Source organism: Xenopus tropicalis, chromosome 6 (assembly GCF_000004195.4).
Source record: "Xenopus tropicalis strain Nigerian chromosome 6, UCB_Xtro_10.0, whole genome shotgun sequence".
NCBI classification, from domain to species: Eukaryota; Metazoa; Chordata; class Amphibia; order Anura; family Pipidae; genus Xenopus; species Xenopus tropicalis.
The window spans coordinates 137,173,691-137,197,662 of record NC_030682.2 but is presented as its reverse complement, the minus strand read 5'-3'; the positions used below and the strand labels follow the sequence as shown (position 1 = coordinate 137,197,662).

Genomic DNA, 23,972 nt, shown 5'->3' with positions numbered 1-23,972 from the left:
GAGACACATACATTCTTGATTTTCTTTGTATTTTTTTTTTCTGGGTATTCGTATCCCTTTAAGGTAGCAGTAAATTGAGAAAGTGGGTGAATAACAATAAAATGCAGGAGATGGCAGCGGGAATGAACAAGGAGAGATTGGGAGAGAAAGGCAAACATGTTTATTTTCCCACTCTCCGGTATCCGTGGCAACATCATTTAAAAATATATTTGCCAAGGATCCCCTAGCAAGGGAAAATGACTAATCTTCGACCAACTTCTTCAGTTTACTTCTATATAGTAGTATAATATAAAATTGCTCAGAGTGCTCTTTTGAGTAATTTTGCAATTTACACTTATTTATTTATTTTTATATAGGTTTCATTATATTCTCAATTTTTACAATTAACCAGAGAAGCCCTTTGCTGTTCTGTCCTTGCAAAGATTGGGCAGTAGGCCAAAAGCTTAATGTAGCAATACAGAAAGTGTTTCTTGATGCTCTCCTGCTCCCTTCTGTTTCTCAGTTAACTGAGCAGGTGAATGTCAGGAGACTCCTTCTGTATCTGTAAATTAAAGGAACAGTAACACCAAAAAACACCAAAAAAAAAAAAATGCAAGTGCGCAAACGCAAGTGTTTTAAATGTAGCGTTGCCCTGCAGTGGCAAAACTGGTGTCTTTGCTTCCTAATTGCCCCTGTAGTTTATAGAGATAAGCAGCTGTGTAGCTGTGCGGGCAGCCATTTAAAGAAGAAAAGGCTTGGGTTATATTTAACTCACAGGTCTTTAGTGAAAACCAATAAAACATTTATTGAATCAACATTTCTGTCTCAACAGAGACCTTTTATCAGTGTTACAGTGCTGTACAAGGAGCAGACCTAAATAACCCCCAACCTAAAAAGGATGCCAAAAAGTCTGTGTTGCTGAAGCAACTATAGGAAACACCCATAGATAAATGAGACACAGTGGATGACAGAAGCTAATGATTAAATTCAAAAAGGTGGGGGTCAGGTTAGAAAATCCGGTCGGATCGGGGACCGCATCGGCTCGTTGATGCGGTCCCCGATCCGACTGCCCCATTGCCGCCCACATAATCCGATCGTTTGGCCCCAGGGCCAAACGATCGGATTATTAGTTTTTTTTACCTAAATGCTCCCCGATATCGCCCACCCGTAGGTGGGGATATCGGGGGAAGATCCGCTCGCTTGGCGACATCGCCAAGCGAGCGGATCTGCTCGTGTATGGCCACCTTAAGGGACCGTTATTGGCAGCTAGAATCGGCCGTGTATGGGGACCTTTACTGAGAATGCCAGAACGCTCACTAATACTAATATTCTGTTAGCATAGTAAACAAACAAAATTAATGTTCACGCCACCATATAGTGTGCTGTGACAGCAGAACAAAAGCACTGTATGAAGCTGCAGTATATAGTTACATAGGGTTGAAAAAAGACCAGTGTCCATCAAGTTCAACCCATCCAAGTAAACCCAGCACACCTAACCCACACCTACCAATCTATACACTCACATACATAAACTATAAATACAACCACTAGTACTAACTGTAGATATTAGTATCACAATAGCCTTGGATATTCTGAGTGCCATTACCACATCACTAGGAAGGGCATTCCCCAACCTCACTGCCCTCCCCGTGAGGAACCCCCTACGCTGCTTCAAATGGAAGCTCCGTTCCTCTAATCTAAAGGGGGGACCTCTGGTGCGCTGATTGTTTTTATGGGAAAAAAGAACATCCCCCTATCTGCCTATAATCCCCTCTAATGTACTTGTACAGAGTAATCATGTCCCCTCGCAAGCGCCTCTTTTCCAGAGAAAACAACCCCAGCCTCGACAGTCTCACCTCATAGTTTAAATCTTCCATCCCCTTTACCAGTTTAGTTGCCCATCTCTGCTAGTAGTGCCTTTTATTACAAATGGGACTTGGACTTTTGTTCAGGTTCTTTTAGGCCAAAAGTCACATGACTACAATATAGTAGATAGACCCAAGGGAATATAACATGCAAGAAGAAACGTGGCTGTAGCTTATTTTAAATACAGTGGAAACCCAATATTACGTCCTTGGATTTAACTCTTTACCTGGAATGTACGCTGTTTGGACATGGTCCCCTGAAAAATTTAAAATTGGGGTTCTGCTGTAAATTTAAAAGCTATATAATTTCATAAAACTATGTACTATCAAGGAGTACCTTCCACATCCTTCATCCCCTGCTTGTTCTTACTGTATCTCCTCCAAACAGACCGGGGTTTCCTGGGTGTCCCTAGACCCGTCTGACCCCAAAATAACATGACGATACAGACTTTTTAATGTGTATGAGTACCCTATGCTAGACCCCCACCCCCTGGCCCTTGTCGAACGATTTAATTGTCTTGTTGAAATATTCCATTGTTGACAATCATTGTCCAAATACTAATGCCATTTGCTTGGCCTTTTCACTTGCTATTAAGGAAATGAATGTAGATGTGCTTCATGGGGATAATGCTGTTAATCACTCCATCTGCAGGCTGCATGCGTTCCAGTGATGCTCAGTAATGGATGGGAGTTGCCCTTCTCCGAAGTGATTGATTGGAACCAAGCAGCAGTCATTGGGGATGAGAGATTATTATTACAGGTAAGCAAAAGGTTGCCACTGACAGCACTTATTATTCTCCCCTGCCAGTTCAGCCGACATCCGTTACGGGTGTCACTTAGTACTGCGGACATTGCATGAATAACCAATGCCGCCGGGGCCAATAAGCCTATTAAGTACCCACGTTCGGGCAAAAAACCCATTCATTCTGCCTTAGGCAGGGACATGGGTTATTTTAAAAGCAGCTTTCTAATGGGAAGAGCTCTTGGTGGTTAATTTGGTATATTTATGATCAGTCATTGGCTGTATGGGATTTGGCCTCTGTTGAGTAGCTTTTATATTTAATAAGAAGTTTCAAGCCAGCCTTGCTTGCTTTTATTGTCATATTTACAAGTCATACTGCTTTGTAACATATAATAGATTTATTTGGGCCTCTTTTTTCAAAGAGCTGTGACAGCCCACTAAATCTTAAATACTAGTTTATTCTATATGGAAAAGAATGTTGCTACAATAATGTGTGTGTATAAGCCCCAGTACCTTGGGAGTAGGAGCTACAACTCACTACAGTATTCTTCTGTTCGCTAAAGCTAAGCACATTGACTAATTTGGCAATAGCCATGTTGGCTATTACATACCCTGAGCGGCTAGTTTGGCAGAACCCCAACAAGTATAGGAGTAATTTATATTTGAAAGTCAAGGTAAGTTAAGAGCAAACAAAGGGTCAGAGTATGTTTGTGCCAAGTCAAGCCACCAGATATCCATTATTTTCCCTCAAAACCTTTGCTTTTTGGGGCCCTCAACTCTGGTTGGTTCACCTACTGTGCATGTTCCATGCCTTGGCTTTGGCAGTTTTGGTAAGAGTGGGAAATAGAACCAGCGTGATGTGTTTGTTTCTCATCCTTTGTAAGGTCCCTCGGTACCTGATGACTAAGTGTGACCTTTAATGCTAATCCCTTCTGGCTTGCACCTCTCCAGGATGCCAGGACCCCCCTGGTGCAACAAACACAACCCTGGCAGTGCATTAACACCTTGACCATAATGAGATTGGGAAAGGTGTTAATTCTGCACCTCAACTCCAGGGTTCCTCCATCTCTCCCTCTCACTTCTGATCTCTTAGCGGCTTGTCACATCGTGTCTAGAGGACAATTCAGAGTGTTTATAGAAGAGCGGCACAGCGCAGGGAAATTGGAAATGTAATAGGGTGGCTGAGGAATCCCAAGAAATTGCTATAAACCTGGGGGGGGGGGGGGGTCCTAAGCAGGACTCTATCATAGAGCTTTGAGGTTCCAGATTGATGGAAGTCATTGTAGAGACAATTTATTCCATTTGTCAGAAGTGTGACTACTCTACACATTGTATAAGGTGCCAGTGCTTCTGTATGGCATTTTTTTAGTGGTTTGGAGAAAGCCTGTCATTTATAGAGCATATTAGGGGGATTTTAGTAAATAAACTGCTCTGTAAGCCCCTTTATCTGCCCAGCTTGATAAGGGTGTAGTAAGGCTGAAGGCACACTTGAAGTTTTCTCCACCAGGTATATTTCAGCAATTATTGTGTTTGGGAGAGATTTGTATCCAGGGAGGCTTTATTCTTGCCTTAGGGTGCCCTTATCTGAATCCTTCCCTATAAATGCCCATTGCCCTCCAGTTGTGTTATAATCCCCTTACGTAGGTGACAACTGATTGACATGTTAATTACCTGAATTAAGAGCTGCTGAGCTGGAAACTTTAGGTGTGTGTTATAGCTTCCCCATGGTATTGCCCATATATCTGTTTCTCCTTGGCATCCTGAGCTAGGGGTTACCCTAAATACCCCAGCCATGTAGACGTACCCGCTGGTTAATGCACTCTCCTTCTCGACCCTCCATTGTACGACCTGTGCGCGTGTAGCGCTTCATTCCGCAACAGCTGCTTCCCACACTGAGCAACTACTGTTCCGTAATTAACAGTGGTTTTTAAGGAGCTGGCAGCCGGCCCGAATATGTGCCCTGGGACTCAGTTTTCTCTTTTTCTTCTTTAGTTACACATTTTCATTTCCTATTCCAGGAGAGGAGCTGGGTGTTTGTGCTCGCGCTTTCCCTCCGGCGCGTGTAACAAACCAATCTCTCTTCGCAAGCGACTAATCCCCTGCTTTCTTCCTTTAACATTGCCTTTTTCTTTCCTATTGGATCTTTCTATTGTTCATTTTGAAAATTCATTTTTGGGGGCATTTGCCAGTTTCTAATTATTTTTGACCAATCTTTACAAAGCATGAGTGATGGCATAAGGTCTGGGCCTTTGGTCAGCCACGGTCACATGACTATCGCTGCCATTTTTGTACATTACCAAAATTTCAGGATCAGGGCGATTACCATGTACAGAGGGGCATTTTCCTACAGGTGGCACAACCCTCGCTTACATGCCACGTACCATTCGCCAAAAGCACTGGATAACCAAAGGCAACACACTTTTTTTTTCGGGCAGTTTTTGGTCACATTTGTAACATCATTTGGGTTCAGATTTTGGTTCAGTATTCAGATCAAATTCTCATTGAAATCATTTTGCTGAATCCAAAAATGAAGGGTTTGGCACATCCTTAATGACAGAATTTTTGGCAAAACATGTTGAACAGATTATGACCGGGGTTTTTGGATTTTTGGTTGCTAAGCAGTAAATTGGGATTAAGTAGCCTTTAAACGCACGCGGCATTAGGAGCGCTGCCCGGTATTTAGTTAATTAACAGCTGTTTCATGGTGTCTTGTAATGCAGTCAGCACAGTGTATTCATGTTCTTGCCTTACTACGCCTTGCTTGCTTATTTACTCATTACACAGCCTTTGTTTTATGATCTGTCATGTAATGTGCATCAAATTAAATCCACAGCAGTTTTATGGCTGGGAGATTCGTCTAATGATCAGCCAGGACATGAGATGGGAGACGTTAAAGGGGAAATGTGCCCTACAGAGAGATGATTCTTTCTTGGGATAGGAGTGTTTTATACACAAGTGAATGTTGCCATGCTGCTTGCAGTAGAATATCTCCATCTAGTGGCCAGATGGGATATATGTATGAACTGATTAATGCAAATATCTTTGGGCAAGGCAACCAATATGGCTGCCTTCATTGACGTCTTTAAAGGCTCACTATTCACCGTTTAAGTGAAAATATTTAATAGTTAACTGGGGAAAACCCACACAAATAGTGTAAAAATATATATGTATTTTCTAAATAAACACTGTCCCAATAATCAGTGTCTGGATGTGAGGGAACATGGTTCCTTTGTGGTGTTCTCCCAAAAGAAAAATATTTTCATCGCCTCCCACTGCCTATTCATTAGACTGTATAATAATTCAGCTTGCTGCTATGGCTCCCTGGGAAAGGTGACCTCTCTGACAGATTATTTTGGGTCAATACATCTGAATCTGAAGGAAAGTTGCACCCCCCGCTTTTTAGATTTATTCTGTAACAATTCTGTTTATATTACAAGACAGAGGAGTAAGGAAGAATCCCACTCATAGCACATTAAACCATATTCACCAACAAATATTGCCTGAGTAACCTCATACACTGAATGGCATTATAGTAATTATTTAATGTTTATTAGTATATATCTAATTATGTACAAGTGTGTGTTTCTTGCTTCATGTCGATCAGGCTACAACGTTGGCTCAGCATGTGTTCCATCCTTGTATTACAGATTCCTTCTACAATCAGGTCTATCCATCAGGATAAAATCCTAGCACTTAGACAGCAGACTCAGTTTTTGTGGGAGGCTTATTTTTCTTCGGTGGAGAAGATTGTATTGACGACACTAGAGGTGAGTAGCGATGAGGCCGCGGCTCGGCCGTTTCTAGTCGTTTTTTTTATTTTATTTGCCACTTTGTGTTGGATGCAGTCCGATTTAATCAGTCTATTTTTGTTTTTGCTGTTGGCAAATTGATTTTCCTGTCCTCCTTCATCATGGTCTCATACTTGAGGTTTAACAAACGTTTTCTTTGCACTTGGAAACTGTTCATTAATTTGCCGGCGCAGCATAGAACTTACCGATATTTGCGGGTTTGCTCTTTGCTTCCATACAAGCAACTGGGATTGGACACTTGTTGCGCTGCAGGATTCCTATTCTTTGTACTGGGAGGCAATGCAGTAAACATTCATTTGGTATATGGAGTTCATGGTCCAAAAAGTTCAGGTTTTCAGCTCCCCGTGGTTTGTACTGCGCTGCTTCCAGATATGGAGTCTTCAGCTGAGGCACATAAAGGCAAACATTGTGAGCACATCAACAAATTAAGGGCGGTCGATAACTCACTTTCAGGCATCTATAATTGTATTAAATAGGCAGTATTCCCCTTTTTTCAACCTGAGCTCAACGAATAAGACTTGTGCTGAAGATACATTTTGCCTCCTTTTTTTAAGTAAGACATGTCTGTGGTTTTGTTATTTCCTGCACTAAGCAAGAAAGTGAAACTGCTTTCACTTTCCACTTCCCTGTTAGAAAATCAACCACTTCCTGGTCCTGCCAAGCAGAGCAGAATATTAAACAAATAGCCAGCCTTCAGCTGCTCCTTCTCTAAAAGCCTAACAAAGGCAGCAGCTTAGGGAAGTGAGGGGTTTATCCACTGCTTATGATTTACCCTGTTTTATAGAGGGGGAGGGAAACCATTTCTATTAGTGCATTACAATCTCAAAAATATGCGTTTTTATAAATTAAAATTAAGAGAATACTCAGCACCAGTCCTATTTATTGTGCTCATTTTTATTGGGGGCAGTTTGCACCTATACTGGAACCTTATTAAAAGCTTAAGGGGCCCTGAGTAAAGGTTGGACCCAGGCAAACTGGAAATATATTAGTTAAATAAAAAAATAATAAAATACAGATCATTAGAATTGTTACTAAACAGTCCCTCATAAAGCCACATGGACTAGGCATTACACCTCCATGAGGTTAAAGGGGAACTAGAAGCTGGATTTTAGCTGATGAGCCACCGGACCATTTAAACGGCAGAGGTTCCGGCTCCGTTCTGCTTTGATTACGAGTTCTCCATCAGTTCAGGCAAGCGCTAAAGAGCTCCAATAAATTATTTACAGCGCATAATTGAAAGATCAGCCGAAAGGTCTTCTGCAAGTTGCACTCTCCTATAAACTGCAGTCTCACGTTGCACCGCGTTAGCGTCTCCGATTTTATCTCTCGCTCCAATTCACCTATTAACTTTTTCCTTCCTGATCAAAGCTAATTCGGTCGAATTAGTCAGTAGGACTTTCTCGGTATGGGGCCACAGGAAGACTGACCCTTAGTATTTAATATTGTAATGGCTGGCCGGTCATGAACTATGGTCCCGGATACAATGGAGACCAATTATTTGCACAAATTGACTGCAGTCACGGTATTTCTCCATCGTCCTGTTTCTCATAATTCGCGCGTAAGCCCGGCTATCCGGGTTAAAATGTTACCGGTATAATTGTCACGTCAGGGGGATACAGTGGGGGAGAGGTATCCATTAAACAACAGGAATTCTGCTCGGAAGAACCATTATTTCAAAATAAATCTCTCTGATTTGACACCTGCAGTATTATTGGCGACATGTTCCGATGCATTCTGCGAGCGGGCACCGCGCATTTCCAGCCACTTAATCAAGTAAATGGCATATTAATGTATTGTAAATAATTTAAAACATTACAGTCAATGTACTAAAACGGTGTCATTTTTGAATATAAAAAAGATACATCAACAAGCACTTTAAAATGTAACATTAAGCTTGGGAACCCTGCATTGATCTTTACGATGGATAAACCAATACCCACTCTATTGACTAAAGATATGGCTGTAAATTTTAGATTCCTTCATTTGTTTCCAGGAAAGGAGCTTGTGTCCATTTTCATTGCTTTGAGTACTGAGAGAACAAGACGTTCAGCAATATTCACATTATAATTATTTGTTCTGTTTTAAAGGGGGTAGAGAAAGTGGACTGTCCTAGCCAACTTGTACAGCTATATAGTAGGGAGAGATGGTGCCTATAGTAGCAGTGGGGGGATAATAGCCTCTGGGAAGGGACTGGGGCTGTGGGATAGCAGGTATAGTAGGGAGAGATGGTGCCTATAGTAGCAGTGGGGGGATAATAGCCTCTGGGAAGGGACTGGGGCTGTGGGATAGCAGGTATAGTAGGGAGAGATGGTGCCTATAGTAGCAGTGGGGGGGATAATAGCCTCTGGGAAGGGACTGGGGCTGTGGGATAGCAGGTATAGTAGGGAGAGATGGTGCCTATATTAGCAGTGGGGGAATAACAGCCTCTGGGAAGGGACTGGGGGATAGCAGGTATAGTAGGGAGAGATGGTGCCTATAGTAGCAGTGGGGGATAATAGCCTCTGGGAAGGGACTGTGGCTGTGGGATAGCAGGTATAGTAGGGAGAGATGGTGCCTATAGTAGCAGTGGGGGGATAATAGCCTCTGGGAAGGGACTGGGGCTGTGGGATAGCAGGTATAGTAGGGAGAGATGGTGCCTATAGTAGCAGTGGGGGGATAATAGCCTCTGGGAAGGGACTGGGGCTGTGGGATAGCAGGTATAGTAGGGAGAGATGGTGCCTATAGTAGCAGTGGGGGGATAATAGCCTCTGGGAAGGGACTGGGGCTGTGGGATAGCAGGTATAGTAGGGAGAGATGGTGCCTATAGTAGCAGTGGGGGGGATAATAGCCTCTGGGAAGGGACTGGGGCTGTGGGATAGCAGGTATAGTAGGGAGAGATGGTGCCTATAGTAGCAGTGGGGGGGATAATAGCCTCTGGGAAGGGACTGGGGCTGTGGGATAGCAGGTATAGTAGGGAGAGATGGTGCCTATATTAGCAGTGGGGGAATAACAGCCTCTGGGAAGGGACTGGGGGATAGCAGGTATAGTAGGGAGAGATGGTGCCTATAGTAGCAGTGGGGGGATAATAGCCTCTGGGAAGGGACTGGGGCTGTGGGATAGCAGGTATAGTAGGGAGAGATGGTGCCTATAGTAGCAGTGGGGGGATAATAGCCTCTGGGAAGGGACTGGGGCTGTGGGATAGCAGGTATAGTAGGGAGAGATGGTGCCTATAGTAGCAGTGGGGGGGATAATAGCCTCTGGGAAGGGACTGGGGCTGTGGGATAGCAGGTATAGTAGGGAGAGATGGTGCCTATAGTAGCAGTGGGGGGATAATAGCCTCTGGGAAGGGACTGGGGCTGTGGGATAGCAGGTATAGTAGGGAGAGATGGTGCCTATAGTAGCAGTGGGGGATAATAGCCTCTGGGAAGGGGACTGGGGCTGTGGGATAGCAGGTATAGTAGGGAGAGATGGTGCCTATAGTAGCAGTGGGGGAATAACAGCCTCTGGGAAGGGACTGGGGGATAGCAGGTATAGTAGGGAGAGATGGTGCCTATAGTAGCAGTGGGGGGGATAATAGCCTCTGGGAAGGGACTGGGGCTGTGGGATAGCAGGTATAGTAGGGAGAGATGGTGCCTATAGTAGCAGTGGGGGGATAATAGCCTCTGGGAAGGGACTGGGGCTGTGGGATAGCAGGTATAGTAGGGAGAGATGGTGCCTATAGTAGCAGTGGGGGGATAATAGCCTCTGGGAACAGACTGGGGCTGTGGGATAGCAGGTATAGTAGGGAGAGATGGTGCCTATAGTAGCAGTGGGGGGATAATAGCCTCTAGGAAGGGACTGTGGCTGTGGGATAGCAGGTATAGTAGGGAGAGATGGTGCCTATAGTAGCAGTGGGGGGATAATAGCCTCTGGGAAGGGACTGGGGCTGTGGGATAGCGGGGGGATTGCTGCATGGCACATTTAGCCTGTCTAGCCCTGGAGCCTGTGCAATAGAGAACTCTAGGTCTGGCTTGTATTGAAGTAATAAAATATTAAAGCAGCCATGTCTGTGGTATAAGCTGAAGTGCCCTTTCCAATTAGAATGCTCCCCACATAATCCTCTGTGCTTTGCTATGTGTGGGCCTCTCTCAGAGACTAAGCAGCTTTGTCTGTTTGGGTTCCGATATGGCTTTGTAGCACAAACTGGGATTTTCTCTGAGTGGAAGGATAACAGCAGTAGGAGGGAGAATTGCAAAGTCCATCAAAACCATGCACCTCGCAGCAATAAACAGCTGAAGTTTCAGGTCTCTCAAAACATTTATTTCCCTGTTGTGTCTGCTGTCTTTTTACAAACTAATCCCATTTATCTTAATTGCTTGTGTTTCCACCCACATCCTACGCTGCCTTTTCTTTCTTTTATTCAAAATAGTTAGCGGAGGAAATTCTACTTATTGGAGTGTGTATAATTGAAGCACCCACCATATCTGCAGCATTACGCATAGAGAATATAGGCTGCTCCCGAGATCAAGGATTGGATAGGGGCTGAGATGAGGTGGGGGCAATAAGCTATAGTAAAGCTTGTACCTTGCCATGCCTATGTTTCAGCATCTGCTGTTCTTAGTTACTTTGAGGAACGATTTAGGCACCTCTTCCATGGAAGTGACACCCTAAGACAGGGCTCCCCAACCTTTCTTACTTGTGAGTCAAATGTAAAAAGACTTGGGGAGCAACACAAGCACCATAAAAGTTCATGGAGGAGCCAAATAAGGGCAAAGATTGGCTATTAGGGGCCTCTATGCACCCTATCAGCTTACAGGGGGCTTTATTTGGTAGGAAATCTTGTTTTTATTCAACCAACACTTGCCCCCAAGTCAGGAATTCAAAAATAACTCCCTGGTTTGGGGGCACTGAGCAACATCCAAGGGGTTGGGGAGCAACATGTTGCCCCTGTGCCGCTGGTGATATTATGCCCAGTTGCCTAGTTTTGCAGGATGCGTATTTATCAGCCCTTGTAGATGAGTAAAAGGATTTCTGAGAACCAGTTGGTTCCCCGCGCCCAGGAGATGTCCCACCCCCCATTGCAGTCTTTATCTGACCCCCTGCAAATGGTGATCGAAGAGGACTTTGAAGTGAGAATGACCTAAAGAGCGCTCTCTCATCCCTTGCTGGTTTCCTTTTCAGATAATTCAGGATCGAATCTTCAAGCACATATCACGGAACAGCTTAATGTGGAACAAGCACCCCGGGGCCCTGTTTGTGCTGCCTCAGTATTCAGCATATCTGGGAGACTTCCCATACTACTACTCTAATCTAGGTGAGTGCTTCCTCCTCTGTCGGCTCCTCGGCGCAGCAGTGTTTATATCCCATGAAGGTCTCCTATCGGCTGCTAGTGAGCATCACTCTGTGAGCAGTTTGCTTATTAGGGCCATATAGACCATTTTCTGCTTATTGGCATAATAAAGTTTGTATTCAGTATATACCATTGGAACAAGGAGAAGCAATAATGGGAATAAGCTGGAGTTAAAAATAATAAGAAAATAACAGAAGTCGAAATTGCCCAACTACTGTAAGTGAAAACGAGGGAAAATAATAAATACGCATTGAGTTAACTGCTAAATCCAACCATAACGTTTAACTATAATGTCCCTTTGACTATCTCCTACCCATACAATACCCTTGTTCCTTGTTGGGTTATGTGCCATTAAACCTACAGAGTGGTGCTTTCCCTACCTTTATAAGAGCATGTTCCTATTATACAGTCCATTTACTATAAGGGGAGGGTTGTACCAAGTGGCACTGCAGTATGGAAAATGGCCCTGTAGGAATTGTTTGAGTCCCCCAAACCTGGGTATTTGGAACCTGTTTGTTTCATACAATTTGTCCCAAGATAGTCTCCTCCTTGCAGTTCTATGGCTCCAGTAAGCCGAGTTAAAGAGGTGCTTTAACTTAAATTTAACTTCTAGTATGTTAGAGTGGCCAATTCTAAGCAACGTTTCGATTGGTCTTCATAATTTTTCAATAGTTTTTTTTTTCATTATTTGCTTTCTTCTTTTTCCAACATTCAAATGGGGCTCGCCGACCCTGGCAGCCAAAAAACCTTTGCTCTGTGAGGTTACAAAGTTATTATTTTTTTATTACTTATTTTTCTATTCAGGTCATCTCCTTTTCATATACCAGTCTTCATTTACACCGATTCCTGGTTGCTAATGTAATGTAAACCCTAGAAACCAGATAACTGCTCAAATTCCAAACTGCAGAGTTGCTAAACAAAAAGTGAAATAATGTTAAAAAAAAAACCACTCAAATAGAAAAATATGAAGACCAATTGCAAATTGTCTTAGAATATCATTGTGTACATCATACTTAAAGATAACTCAAAGGTGATGGCTGTACCTTTTGTATCTTTAATGCTACTGCTTTGTGGAGATGAAATGGGGTCATTACAGGGGTTACTGTGCCTCAGTCCAAACCTTCCTACATAACCGAGACAGAAAGAGAATCATTCACGGCAGCCAGTTTGAGACATGCTGGGAGGTTTGGCCCCTGAAATGACACAAATGTTCTAGCAACTGGAGACCTATAGAATGTCCATTCTGACTCTTGACATTGGGGCAAGTTCTGTAGGTGTTTCTGGTGACCTGTGCAGATAATGAAGGTCATGTTGGTGGTTGTTTAAATAACAATTAGGGCACAGAACTGATTTGGGAGGAACCCAGTCATTGTAGATCACAGATCCTTAGCCTTGAGTTTTTGTGGGACCCTTATATGTTAGACTTCTTGGCTTAGTCCATCCAAGTTGGGTCACAGATGCACCTTTCCTTTGTGTTGAGGTTGCGTATTTAACCAAAAGAGAACTAATCCGATGGTTTCTGCCGGTTTAGGTGCAAAGACTCCTTCCAAATTTACCGCCGTGATCCATGCTGTAACGCCGCTGGTGTCTCAGTCCCAACCAATCCTAAAGCTGCTGGTTGCTGTAGCAAAGTCTCAGTACTGTTATCAGGTAAGCTAGTTTTTCACTTCTGCTACATATACTTTTAATTTTAAGGATTGAACACCTAGGGGTTACCTAGAGAGAGAAGAAAAAAAAATCAACTTGGCATTAACAATAATAGGGTAGTGGATAGAATAGCCTCTGGGAAGGGACTGTGGCTGTGGGATAGCAGGTATAGTAGGGAGAGATGGTGCCTATAGTAGCAGTGGGGGGATAATAGCCTCTGGGAAGGGACTGGGGCTGTGGGATAGCAGGTATAGTAGGGAGAGATGGTGCCTATAGTAGCAGTGGAGGGATAATAGCCTCTGGGAAGCGACTGGGGCTGTGGGATAGCAGGTATAGTAGGGAGAGATGGTGCCTATAGTAGCAGTGGGGGGATAATAGCCTCTGGGAAGGGACTGTGGCTGTGGGATAGCAGGTATAGTAGGGAGAGATGGTGCCTAGAGTAGCAGTGGAGGGATAATAGCCTCTGGGAAGGGACTGGGGCTGTGGGATAGCAGGTATAGTAGGGAGAGATGGTGCCTATAGTAGCAGTGGGGGGATAATAGCCTCTGGGAAGGGACTGGGGCTGTGGGATAGCAGGTATAGTAGGGAGAGATGGTGCCTATAGTAGCAGTGGAGGGATAATAGCCTCTGGGAAGCGACTGGGGCTGTGGGATAGCAGGTATAGTAGGGAGAGATGGTGCCTATAGTAGCAGTGGGGGGATAATAGCCTCTGGGAAGGGACTGTGGCTGTGGGATAGCAGGTATAGTAGGGAGAGATGGTGCCTAGAGTAGCAGTGGAGGGATAATAGCCTCTGGGAAGGGACTGGGGCTGTGGGATAGCAGGTATAGTAGGGAGAGATGGTGCCTATAGTAGCAGTGGGGGGATAATAGCCTCTGGGAAGGGACTGGGGCTGTGGGATAGCAGGTATAGTAGGGAGAGATGGTGCCTAGAGTAGCAGTGGAGGGATAATAGCCTCTGGGAAGGGACTGGGGCTGTGGGATAGCAGGTATAGTAGGGAGAGATGGTGCCTATAGTAGCAGTGGGGGGATAATAGCCTCTGGGAAGGGACTGTGGCTGTGGGATAGCAGGTATAGTAGGGAGAGATGGTGCCTATAGTAGCAGTGGGGGGATAATAGCCTCTGGGAAGGGACTGGGGCTGTGGGATAGCAGGTATAGTAGGGAGAGATGGTGCCTATAGTAGCAGTGGGGGATAATAGCCCCTGGGAAGGGACTGGGGCTGTGGGATAGCAGGTATAGTAGGGAGAGATGGTGCCTATAGTAGCAGTGGGGGATAATAGCCCCTGGGAAGGGACTGGGGCTGTGGGATAGCAGGTATAGTAGGGAGAGATGGTGCTTATAGTAGCAGTGGGGGATAATAGCCCCTGGGAAGGGACTGGGGCTGTGGGATAGCAGGTATAGTAGGGAGAGATGGTGCCTATAGTAGCAGTGGGGGGATAATAGCCTATGGGAAGGGACTGTGGCTGTGGGATAGCAGGTATAGAGGAGTGGAGGTTATAGTAGCAGTGCTTACAAGAACCTGTTCTGTGCCTAAAGAACAGTTGGTGTATTACTTGCATATAGTTAATTAGTAGTTATACACAGGGAAGCCAACTGTCAGACTGGGAATTGGGCTGATGTTTGTAATACTTATGAATATATATGATTGCACCCCCAGATTATAGTCTTGTGGAACTGTGACAAGCCACTCCCTGCCAAACACCGATGGCCTGCCACTACTGTGCCTGTTATTGTCATTGAAGGAGAGAGCAAGGTAAGAGCAAGTATCCGGCCTGGAATCACTACACTGTGTGACTGTAAGAGAGAGGGAGCTGAGTTACACGGTGACAGCCCGGGGTTCCTATGAGCGACCCGGCAACCTGTGGCCGCTGATTTACTGACAGCAAAAGGGATGCTTCCCTGCAATATTTTCAATCATGTTGATCCTTTTTAAGGTTATGGGAAAAAACAAAACCAGGCCGCCTTGTCCCCTTGTGTGATCAGTGACCTTGGTGCTGCCGTATCCACAGACAGTATGTTGTGTGCACCCAGGCATGTGCCGGAGCCCCTCACCGTGCCGCCTCCGCTCTGCGCCAGACATCATCAAACACACGCAGCCAGTTTGCTGGAAATATTCTGACAGCTGATCCTTGGCATCCGGCGCTGCCTTGTTAATATTCAGCTATAGATGTTGTTGATTTGTCTCTTTATTCCTCCCACCACTCACACATTTCAGCATATTCCTGCCATTTCTAGTTCAGCCAATACAAACAGAATGACACCAAAAGTAGAGTCTCGCCAAGTGTAACGTGGGGGTCCCAGGGATATGCCCAGGCGTAGGGCACCCACGGCCATTATCATGCATATGTAGCCTTTAATACAGGAATATTTAGGGAATAAAGTACCCCCTATTGTAAAATATAGGGATATTATAAGTCACAGAGGAGTTCCCTGACCATGGAGTCCGAGGTGGCTTCTAATATTCTCATTTTACAACAGGGGATACTTTGTTTTTTTTATAATATGCAAGTTTTAGTGAGTCATGTGACAGAAATTACACCAATAAGCTCCGATTATAACGGATGACATCACTAAGCACCGTTTATAAGGATATCATTTTACAGTTTAGTCCTATAGGGTAATTGCCAAACTGTATATTATATATAATATTGTGTGTGTATGAATGTTGGGCTTCGGATACTCAGGCTTCTGTTTTCTGCGCAGGTTATGAGCAGTCGTTTCCTACCGTACGATAACATAGTCACTGATGCTGTTCTAAGCCTTGATGAGGACACCGTGCTTTCAACCACAGAGGTATGGGTATATCTGCTTTGTTTATAGTCACAGGACTAAACCACCGGCCTGGGTTACATTCCCATTCCCAGAATCCTTGACTCTGTACAAGCTGTGGCCAACTGTGTAGGTTGCACTTACACCTACAATATCTGTACAGTGCCTCCTACTGGTATCTTATGGGATTGTAACACTGCAGGAGAACAATGCAAAATAGGAAAGCTGTGTAGAATGCAATGGTTTTAGCTCACAGGAAGATGGATATGACAGGAATGCCAATCATGGCTTTCTATAGGACGTTAATGACAGGTGGCAGATATTCTAATGGGGCATTTTCATTGCATGATTGATTCTTTGAATGTGCAACACAGGAGAAAAACAAGAGGAATTATGGGTATAGCCAGGGTCATACTGGGGTGTGCGAGGCTACCCCTGGGCCCCCCCCACCACATGTACACACCTTTATACTTACCTTTGCTGTGATCAGAGATGTAGGGCAGCAGGGGAGTGATGGGGGGGCAGACTTGGATCGGGTCTGGGTCAGCTGGGCCCACTGGGTTTTTTCCTGGTATCCCTCCAGCCCAGCCCGACCGTGGGTATAGCCCTGTGGGTAGCCCTGTGTGTTATCACCAACAAGGATGAGAGAGAACTTTCTGCAGAAGAGGTTGGTGTAATTAGCAGTATGTTGACACAATGATTAGTTCCCCTTTAAACCTTGATGTAAATGTAGAACAGCCCTGCCACAACAGATTTCTCTGTCAGATTTTCGCCTTCTGACAGTGACAGAACATGAATTTTTTTTTTCCTTCCGTTTGCTAATTGGCCTGCTCATTTGCATATGGAAGTTTCTTTGTACATTGGCAGAAGAATGAGTAAGGGGCCCGGGTCCTGCTATTAGCTTCCCATAGTGTCATTCAGAGAGCTGCCCTCAGACAAAGTCATTTGGCTAATTAGTGCAACGCAGCGTCCCACATCTCCGCGCAGCGCCGAATTCTCTATAACCGGCACCAAATCAAACATTTCCCATGCAAGCGAGGATGTTTATGCACCCACATTGTGCAGCGATAATTACAGCCGAGAAAGAGAGTGGGAACACGGGAGCACTGCAGGGCGAATGAGAGACTCGCCTGTTAATTATATGTACGGCAGCGAGCAGAAGGGCGCAGAGCATTTATCCACTGGGTTTGTTCATGTTTGCCCAGAACCGCACTAAATTAAGGAAGGTCTGTTCCACTGGGTATGATAGGAATAAACCAACATCTCTCCTTGCATGGGGCACGTGCCGTTGTTTTAATAGATCAAAATGCAATATGTTCTGTTTAGCTACAGCTTATGACCCTCATCAGCACCTGTAGGGTGTCGTGATTCCATAGGAACTGCGTTATCATTATCATGATCAATACTGAATTCTGGAAAACAAACTTAAGATTCTATATAGCATATATTATGTTATGTATTATCCTGTTGTTCCACTGGCCTGTTAAATTTGCCCCCCCTTCCCATGCAATGACCCAGTCTGATACCCGGCTATTAAATATATGCCAATTGATGGGCCGTCGGAAAATCAGATATTCTCGACAGCGATGCAGGCATGGTGCAGTCGGATAGCCCCAAAATATAATAGGGTGAATTATCCTAGGCCCAGGAAAGGACACGAGCACTAAGGTGCACAAAAGCACTCCCCTTAGTGTTCATTGAAAGAGTATTGTGTCCAGGGAATGGCACCAGTACAGAGCACCATTGTTGCCCTGTACTTCCTGTGTGTGTGTCTACCCATAGTACCCATACTTCCTGGGTGTGCCTACCAGTAGTACCTACACTTCCTCTGTGCACCTACCAGTAGTACCCATACTTCCTGTGCGAGCCCATCAGTAGTACCTATACTTCCTGTGTGTGCCTTGCAGTAGTACCCATACTTCCTGTGTACGCCCACCAGTAGTACCCATACTTCCTGTGTGCACCCATCAGTAGTACCCATACTTTCTGGGTGTGCCTACCAGTAGTACCTATACGTCTTGTGTGCACCCACCTGTATTACCTGTACTTCCTGCTTGTGCCCACTAGTAGTTCCTGTACTTCCTGGGTGTAAATAGGACCTCTTGCCTCTGGTGTATGACTTTGGGTGTGCATATCTGTACAATGCATGTATCTGTGCAATACACACGTGTGTAGGACAGACTGTAGCACTAGGTTTTATGGTTAGTAAATTTATTGGTTAACGTTTTTTTGCCTTTGGCCCCTCTGAAGTTCCTCTCTAGGGACTGTATCAATATAAGATGAATAAAATGAGTGTTAACTAGTGAGGCAGGTACACATTGTATGGAAAATATGCCCCTGGCTACTAAAGGCCCTCGTGCCCGAGTCTGGGCACACAGACACATTCCCCTATCGTGTAGCAGTGCCAGTGTAGTTATACTGTTCCTGCCTAACGCTTGTTTGCCCTTGAGCTGTTGAATGTCATCATTCCAAGCAGATGGATGTCATCTGTGGTTTAAAGTGAAGGACCCATAGGGGGTTAGTCTGGCATATGATCCCCCATCTTTAAATAGAGAGGAAAGAGCTCTCCTATAGCTCAGGAGGAATAACCTTGATCATGGACTTTACGACATGGGAAGGTCATTGGAGCGAAATGAGATTTTATTTATTAGGGATATGAGGGTTCTTAGCAATATGCATTTACTGCTACATTGCACTGAGCTTCCTGGTTGCTCCGTGTATAACTTGGGGCTGGAACATAAAGGGGTACGGGTCGGAGTGTTGGCAATATCGTGCCAATCCCATTTCCTGTGTATCTGATAATGTACCAAATGCCCATGGGATGTTTGTGGTTAATTGTCTGCACGGCAACCAACCATTGTCTCCGGTTTCCTGCAGGTGGATTTTGCCTTTACGGTTTGGCAGAGCTTTCCTGAGAGGATTGTGGGGTACCCGGCACGAAGTCACTTTTGGGACAGCGCGAAGGAGAGGTGGGGGTACACATCCAAGTGGACAAATGACTATTCCATGGTACTAACAGGAGCTGCTATTTACCACAAGTAAGAAGTCTTTCTGGTCTCTATAAATACTGATGTTTCTCTGTGGAACTGCCTGTAATTCAGTATTAGATATTAAATGCTCTGCTCCTGAGCCCAATGCTTGCACTCTAGAATAAATCTGAGCAGATGTAATGGCCAAGAGCCTGTTTCTTTACTCAGTCACCTACTGATGTCTGTGGTTAAGATGGAATAAACCCCCCCCCCACCCAGCCACCCTTTGCTCTGCTTTCTAAAAACATCTTAAAAATGGCCTTTAACTGGCAGAAAGAAATAACAAAGTGCCTTAAAGGTCACCTTTTTATGAAATAGAAAATGGTATTTATAGATGGCTGCTACTTTAAACGTTGCAGAGGGCTGAAATGGACGGCAGGGCAGGCAAAATGCCACCCACTTACATAGGTGCCAGGGGCGGCTCCAGTCACTGGCATTAAAGGACCAGTAATGGGGAGCAGAAAGCTGATTAAAGGGCAACTAAAGCTCAGCAAAGAATTAGGCTTTGCGTGTGCTTATGGGCTTTTGTATCAGGCCGCTCCTCAACAGAAAACTGTAAATCTGTGTATGTTTAATGTTGGACTCTGGCTAAAGCAGATGTGTATTCTTTGTGCCTTACCTGCGCCATTGCCCGCTACATGGTGAGAAGCCGCTCCTTGGCGCTTGTTGTCATTACGTAGGGAACCCCATACAGGCGTGGGAATGTGCTGGGACTGTAATTGTTTGTGACACGGCGTTCATTATGCTCTGCAGGTACTATCACTACCTTTACACAAATTACTTGCCTGCCAGTCTGAAAAATATGGTGGACCAATTAGCCAATTGTGAAGATATCCTCATGAACTTCCTGGTGTCTGCTGTGACAAAGCTGCCTCCAATCAAAGTGACACAGAAGAAGCAGTATAAAGAGACCATGATGGGCCAGGTAGGTGCCACCAGTCACAGCCAATCCGTCATAGCGCTCAGCTAGGCCTGCCATTTGACAGTAAATGAGTGAATTCTGTCTAATTGGAGGGGGGGGGGTGGTCAACATTTTGGGAAATTGTCTGAGCAGTTTGGCAGTGTGTGCCTACCCTTTGCTTTGGGTCTGTGCTGTCCTTATCGAAGAAGTGGGGGGGTCATTTCCATGATTTTTCCTTTGCCTGAAAGGTAACTGCGCTGATCCCAGTCGGGTAACCACTACTTTATTTGCTCCAATTATTTAGACAATAGGGACTTCAAGGAAACTAGTTCCTAAAAAAAAAAATACAAACTTTCCCTATAATGATATAAATGGCCAGTAGCCTATAGTTTCAGTGGCCGGGTGAAATTATTCAATTGTGCAAATGTTGCTAAGAATTCCTTTTATTGGTCGCCTAAGCATATACATTCATGGTAGATATTCAGATATTTTATATGTATCCATATAGATATATGTCTATATATATGGATAGAGGCAGAGTGCTTACTAATGCTTCCTAGTGACCTGGCTATTGAAGTTCCAATGTCCCCAAGCTCCTTAACCCCCGGGGCAGTCTCTGGCCCTACACTTGTCTCTGTGCATTAGCTGAGCTCCGCTTTAGCAATTAGGCTTTAAGTGACTTGCAATTTATATATTTTTTCCCAGAGAAATATTTCTATAAATGCACATTCTCGCGGGCAGTCCCCTCCTTTTCTAACTTTTAAGTGTCAAGTTTGTGCCCTTGGTTTCCAAAGGGAAGGAAAATTGCTCTCCATGCTGTGGATGTGCGGCTTGTAAGTGGCGCTTAGTGCTGCAAGGGGGTGGGTTAATGCATCCCAACCAGCAGTGCAGTGAGTGGCTAAAACTGGGGGCAGGAGAGGGAGTGAGAGGCCGAGGGGCTGCAGAGGGACACAAATAACACACTTGGGCAGCTTGGTCTACTTTCCCACAGCGCTAGTTCCACTCATGGAATAAAGGCGTTTGGTTGCGCAGTGTAGCAAATTACCGCTCCAATACCATGGCACACATGGTGGTGTATCCGTAGTTTTAGCCAAGGAAGCGCCCCAGTGGGAGAGTAGGTCTTGTTTGTAAATGTACAACTAATTAGCGGTTCGTGTTGCTGGTTCATTGCAATTGGGATTCATGTTAATAATAGTCATAGCAACAGGCATGGAGAGCAGTAGTTGAGGGTTTTGTTGCCACAAGGCGCGTAAAGCTACTTGTGCTGCTTCACGTGCTCGTGGCTGTGACTAGTAAAATAAATGAATAAAGATTCTATTTTTTTTCTTGTTCCAAGGCACAAGCTTGATGAAGGTGTTGATGAAGTTGCAGGGACTTCTCTCTATGTATATATTCTATTGGAGCATGAAAGTAAACGTCTGATTGGCTTTATGGATTAATCTTACTACCAAAGAGCATTAGAGTAGATTCTGTAGGGGGAGTGTTGGACTGAGCCTCTTTGGGCCCACCTGGGAGCCTGATATTGAAGGCCCACTCTCACAATAAGATGTAGACAAAGCTAAATGTAATAGGTGTCATACAGACCAATGGTGGAAATGAGAAGTTGTCCTTGGCTGGGACCCACCTGGAGATCCTCTGGTAGGGCAGTCTGACCCTATTTGTGTGGGGGATCATCTTATAAATATGATCCTGGAGCAAACTCAAACAGCTGTAATTCTCTTAGGGATCACGGTTGATCTGGCAGGTTAGAAAATCCCATCAGGCAAGGACTACAGTGGCAGGGTGATGTGGTTCTCTCCCGAGTAGTCTCTGTAGGCTTCCAGTATGATCTAACTGTTGGCTGTGTAGCGAATAGATTGATAAGGTCAACCCAATCTGGCAAAGATCCCACCAAACAATCTATAGAGAATGGTGTTTAGAAGAGAAGTTACCCAATGGACACCAAGAATGGCTTAGTTCTTCCAGAAAGTCATGTGCAACTGGTGGCCCTGCGGGTATTCCCCATAAATATACTTCTAGATATGGCGTGCGTATAAATATAGTTCCTTCCATAGGGAGAGTCTTTCCATCAGGCTCTTGCACCCTTGACATGACTCACTATTCAGTAGGAATTGACCAAGACAAGTTCAATTGCCAGGGAAGAAGCTTCCCACACAGGATCAAATGGCTTCACTTTTATCATGATAAGGAAATAGTGACATGCAAATCAATGTATGTTACTATATGCCCTTTAATATTTCATTAACTGCTATTCTAGAGTTATTGTTCCCTCAACCCTGTTACTTGATCTATGGAGACCACTTGTCACGCAGTTGAGTTCTTGACCTGGATCATATAATACTATATTTAAGCCCGGTGTATTGATTGGCAGGCTCAGGTTTGCCTCGTTGACCATGTGTTTTACTGGTATTCTGCAATGTTCCTTCCCGGCCCATTCACAATTGTCCCTTCTCTTCCGCAGACCTCCAGAGCTTCCCGATGGGCAGACCCAGACCACTTTGCCCAGAGACAGACCTGTATGAATACGTTTGCCAGCTGGTTTGGCTATATGCCGCTCATTCACTCACAGATGAGACTTGACCCGGTCCTTTTTAAAGATCAGGTCTCCATCCTAAGGAAAAAATATCGAGACATCGAAAGACTTTGAGACATGGCTGCCCCCCCCTTCCCCCCCGGACTGAGTCCCCCGTGCCCAGTGCGTATCCATAGGCCAAGCCGCCAGCTGCTGTACAAAGACTTATGCGCAGGAGCCGCTCTGAGGAGGAACTGCAAACTGGCAGTCTGGAAGCCGTTGCACTGGACTCCTTACACCCCTGAGCTCGGGCCTCTCAACACTAGACTGTACAGTTTAATTAAATAATTATTTTTGAAACGATTGCTATGCAGGTTAAACTTTTTTAATGAACAAAAAACTATTAAAATCAGAGTTCTTTCTTTAACGCGACTGTGTGCTTATTGGCTATGGTGGGTCTGCCGGGAGCGCGGGCAATGGCTGGAATAGAACTGGGACAGCTGAGCTAATATTTACTGGCACTGGCCAATCAGGGGCCTGGTTTTGTCCCCCATAGGTTGATGCTTGATATGACTTTAGCCCATGAGTGAGTAAATGGGGGTTATGTTATTATAATATACAGTTTGGTCATTTCCCTATGGAACCAGAGTGTAAATGATATTCTTATAAACGGTGCTTAGTGATGTCATCAGTTATAATCTTAGTGATGTAATTTCTGTCACATGACTCACTGAAACTTGTATATTACAATAAACAATGTATCCCCTGTTGTAAAATATAGTCATGGAACTCCCTTTCCCTGATGACTTCAGGCAGTGGGCTTTCCTATAACCTGGCATAGAGCAGTGCCGAGCCTGCACCCTGAAACCCTCCCTTGCCATCTCGTGGGTACCCGGGCATTGCTTGTATCTTGGCTTCTTTCTTAGAAGATGATGGTGATTGATTTATTCTGATAAGGATAAGGGATAATAACTCCTATTTAATCTGTGAGATGTTGGGGGCAATTAGAGCTCTCGTTAGGAGGGTAAGTAACTGGGGCCCCACAATACTGCAGGTGTAGGTAGGAATAGTGAGAAATACAAGTGACAGAGATCACTGACAAGGGACACAGTACTGTCTGAGCGATGGGCTGGGCAACTCCGCTCTGTCCCTCGCAGCCAAAAAACTGGCAGATATTGATTGGACTGGTTTGAAAATCTCATCATGGCAAAGACCACTTTGGCTGGTTGATGGGGTCCTTGCCCTGATGGCCTGTATCCCCGGCATTGTGATCTGATTGGATCAGTCTGATAGCACACCTAAAGTTGGGCAACTGGGCATATTGGGAAAAGATCCACTTGTGCCGGATCCTTCAATGTGGGTCCAGTTTAGCAGTTCCAGAACATTCAGAAAAAGAGACACTAGAAGGAACAG

At 44.8% G+C, this 23,972-nt stretch overlaps 1 protein-coding gene across 1 annotated transcript in view; it reads left to right on the top strand.

Moving 5' to 3' along the window:
• ext1 (exostosin glycosyltransferase 1) overlaps positions 1-22,986 on the top strand; it is a 132,900-nt gene extending 109,914 nt beyond the window's left edge. Inside the window, 9 exon segments of the mRNA NM_001006729.1 lie at positions 2,497-2,604; positions 6,234-6,353; positions 11,535-11,667; positions 13,235-13,353; positions 15,006-15,101; positions 16,052-16,141; positions 18,995-19,155; positions 19,900-20,071; positions 22,509-22,986. Coding sequence (NP_001006730.1) covers positions 2,497-2,604; positions 6,234-6,353; positions 11,535-11,667; positions 13,235-13,353; positions 15,006-15,101; positions 16,052-16,141; positions 18,995-19,155; positions 19,900-20,071; positions 22,509-22,694 — 1,185 coding nt within the window. The 3' untranslated portion in view covers positions 22,695-22,986.
• Positions 22,987-23,972: the final 986 nt, after the last annotated feature.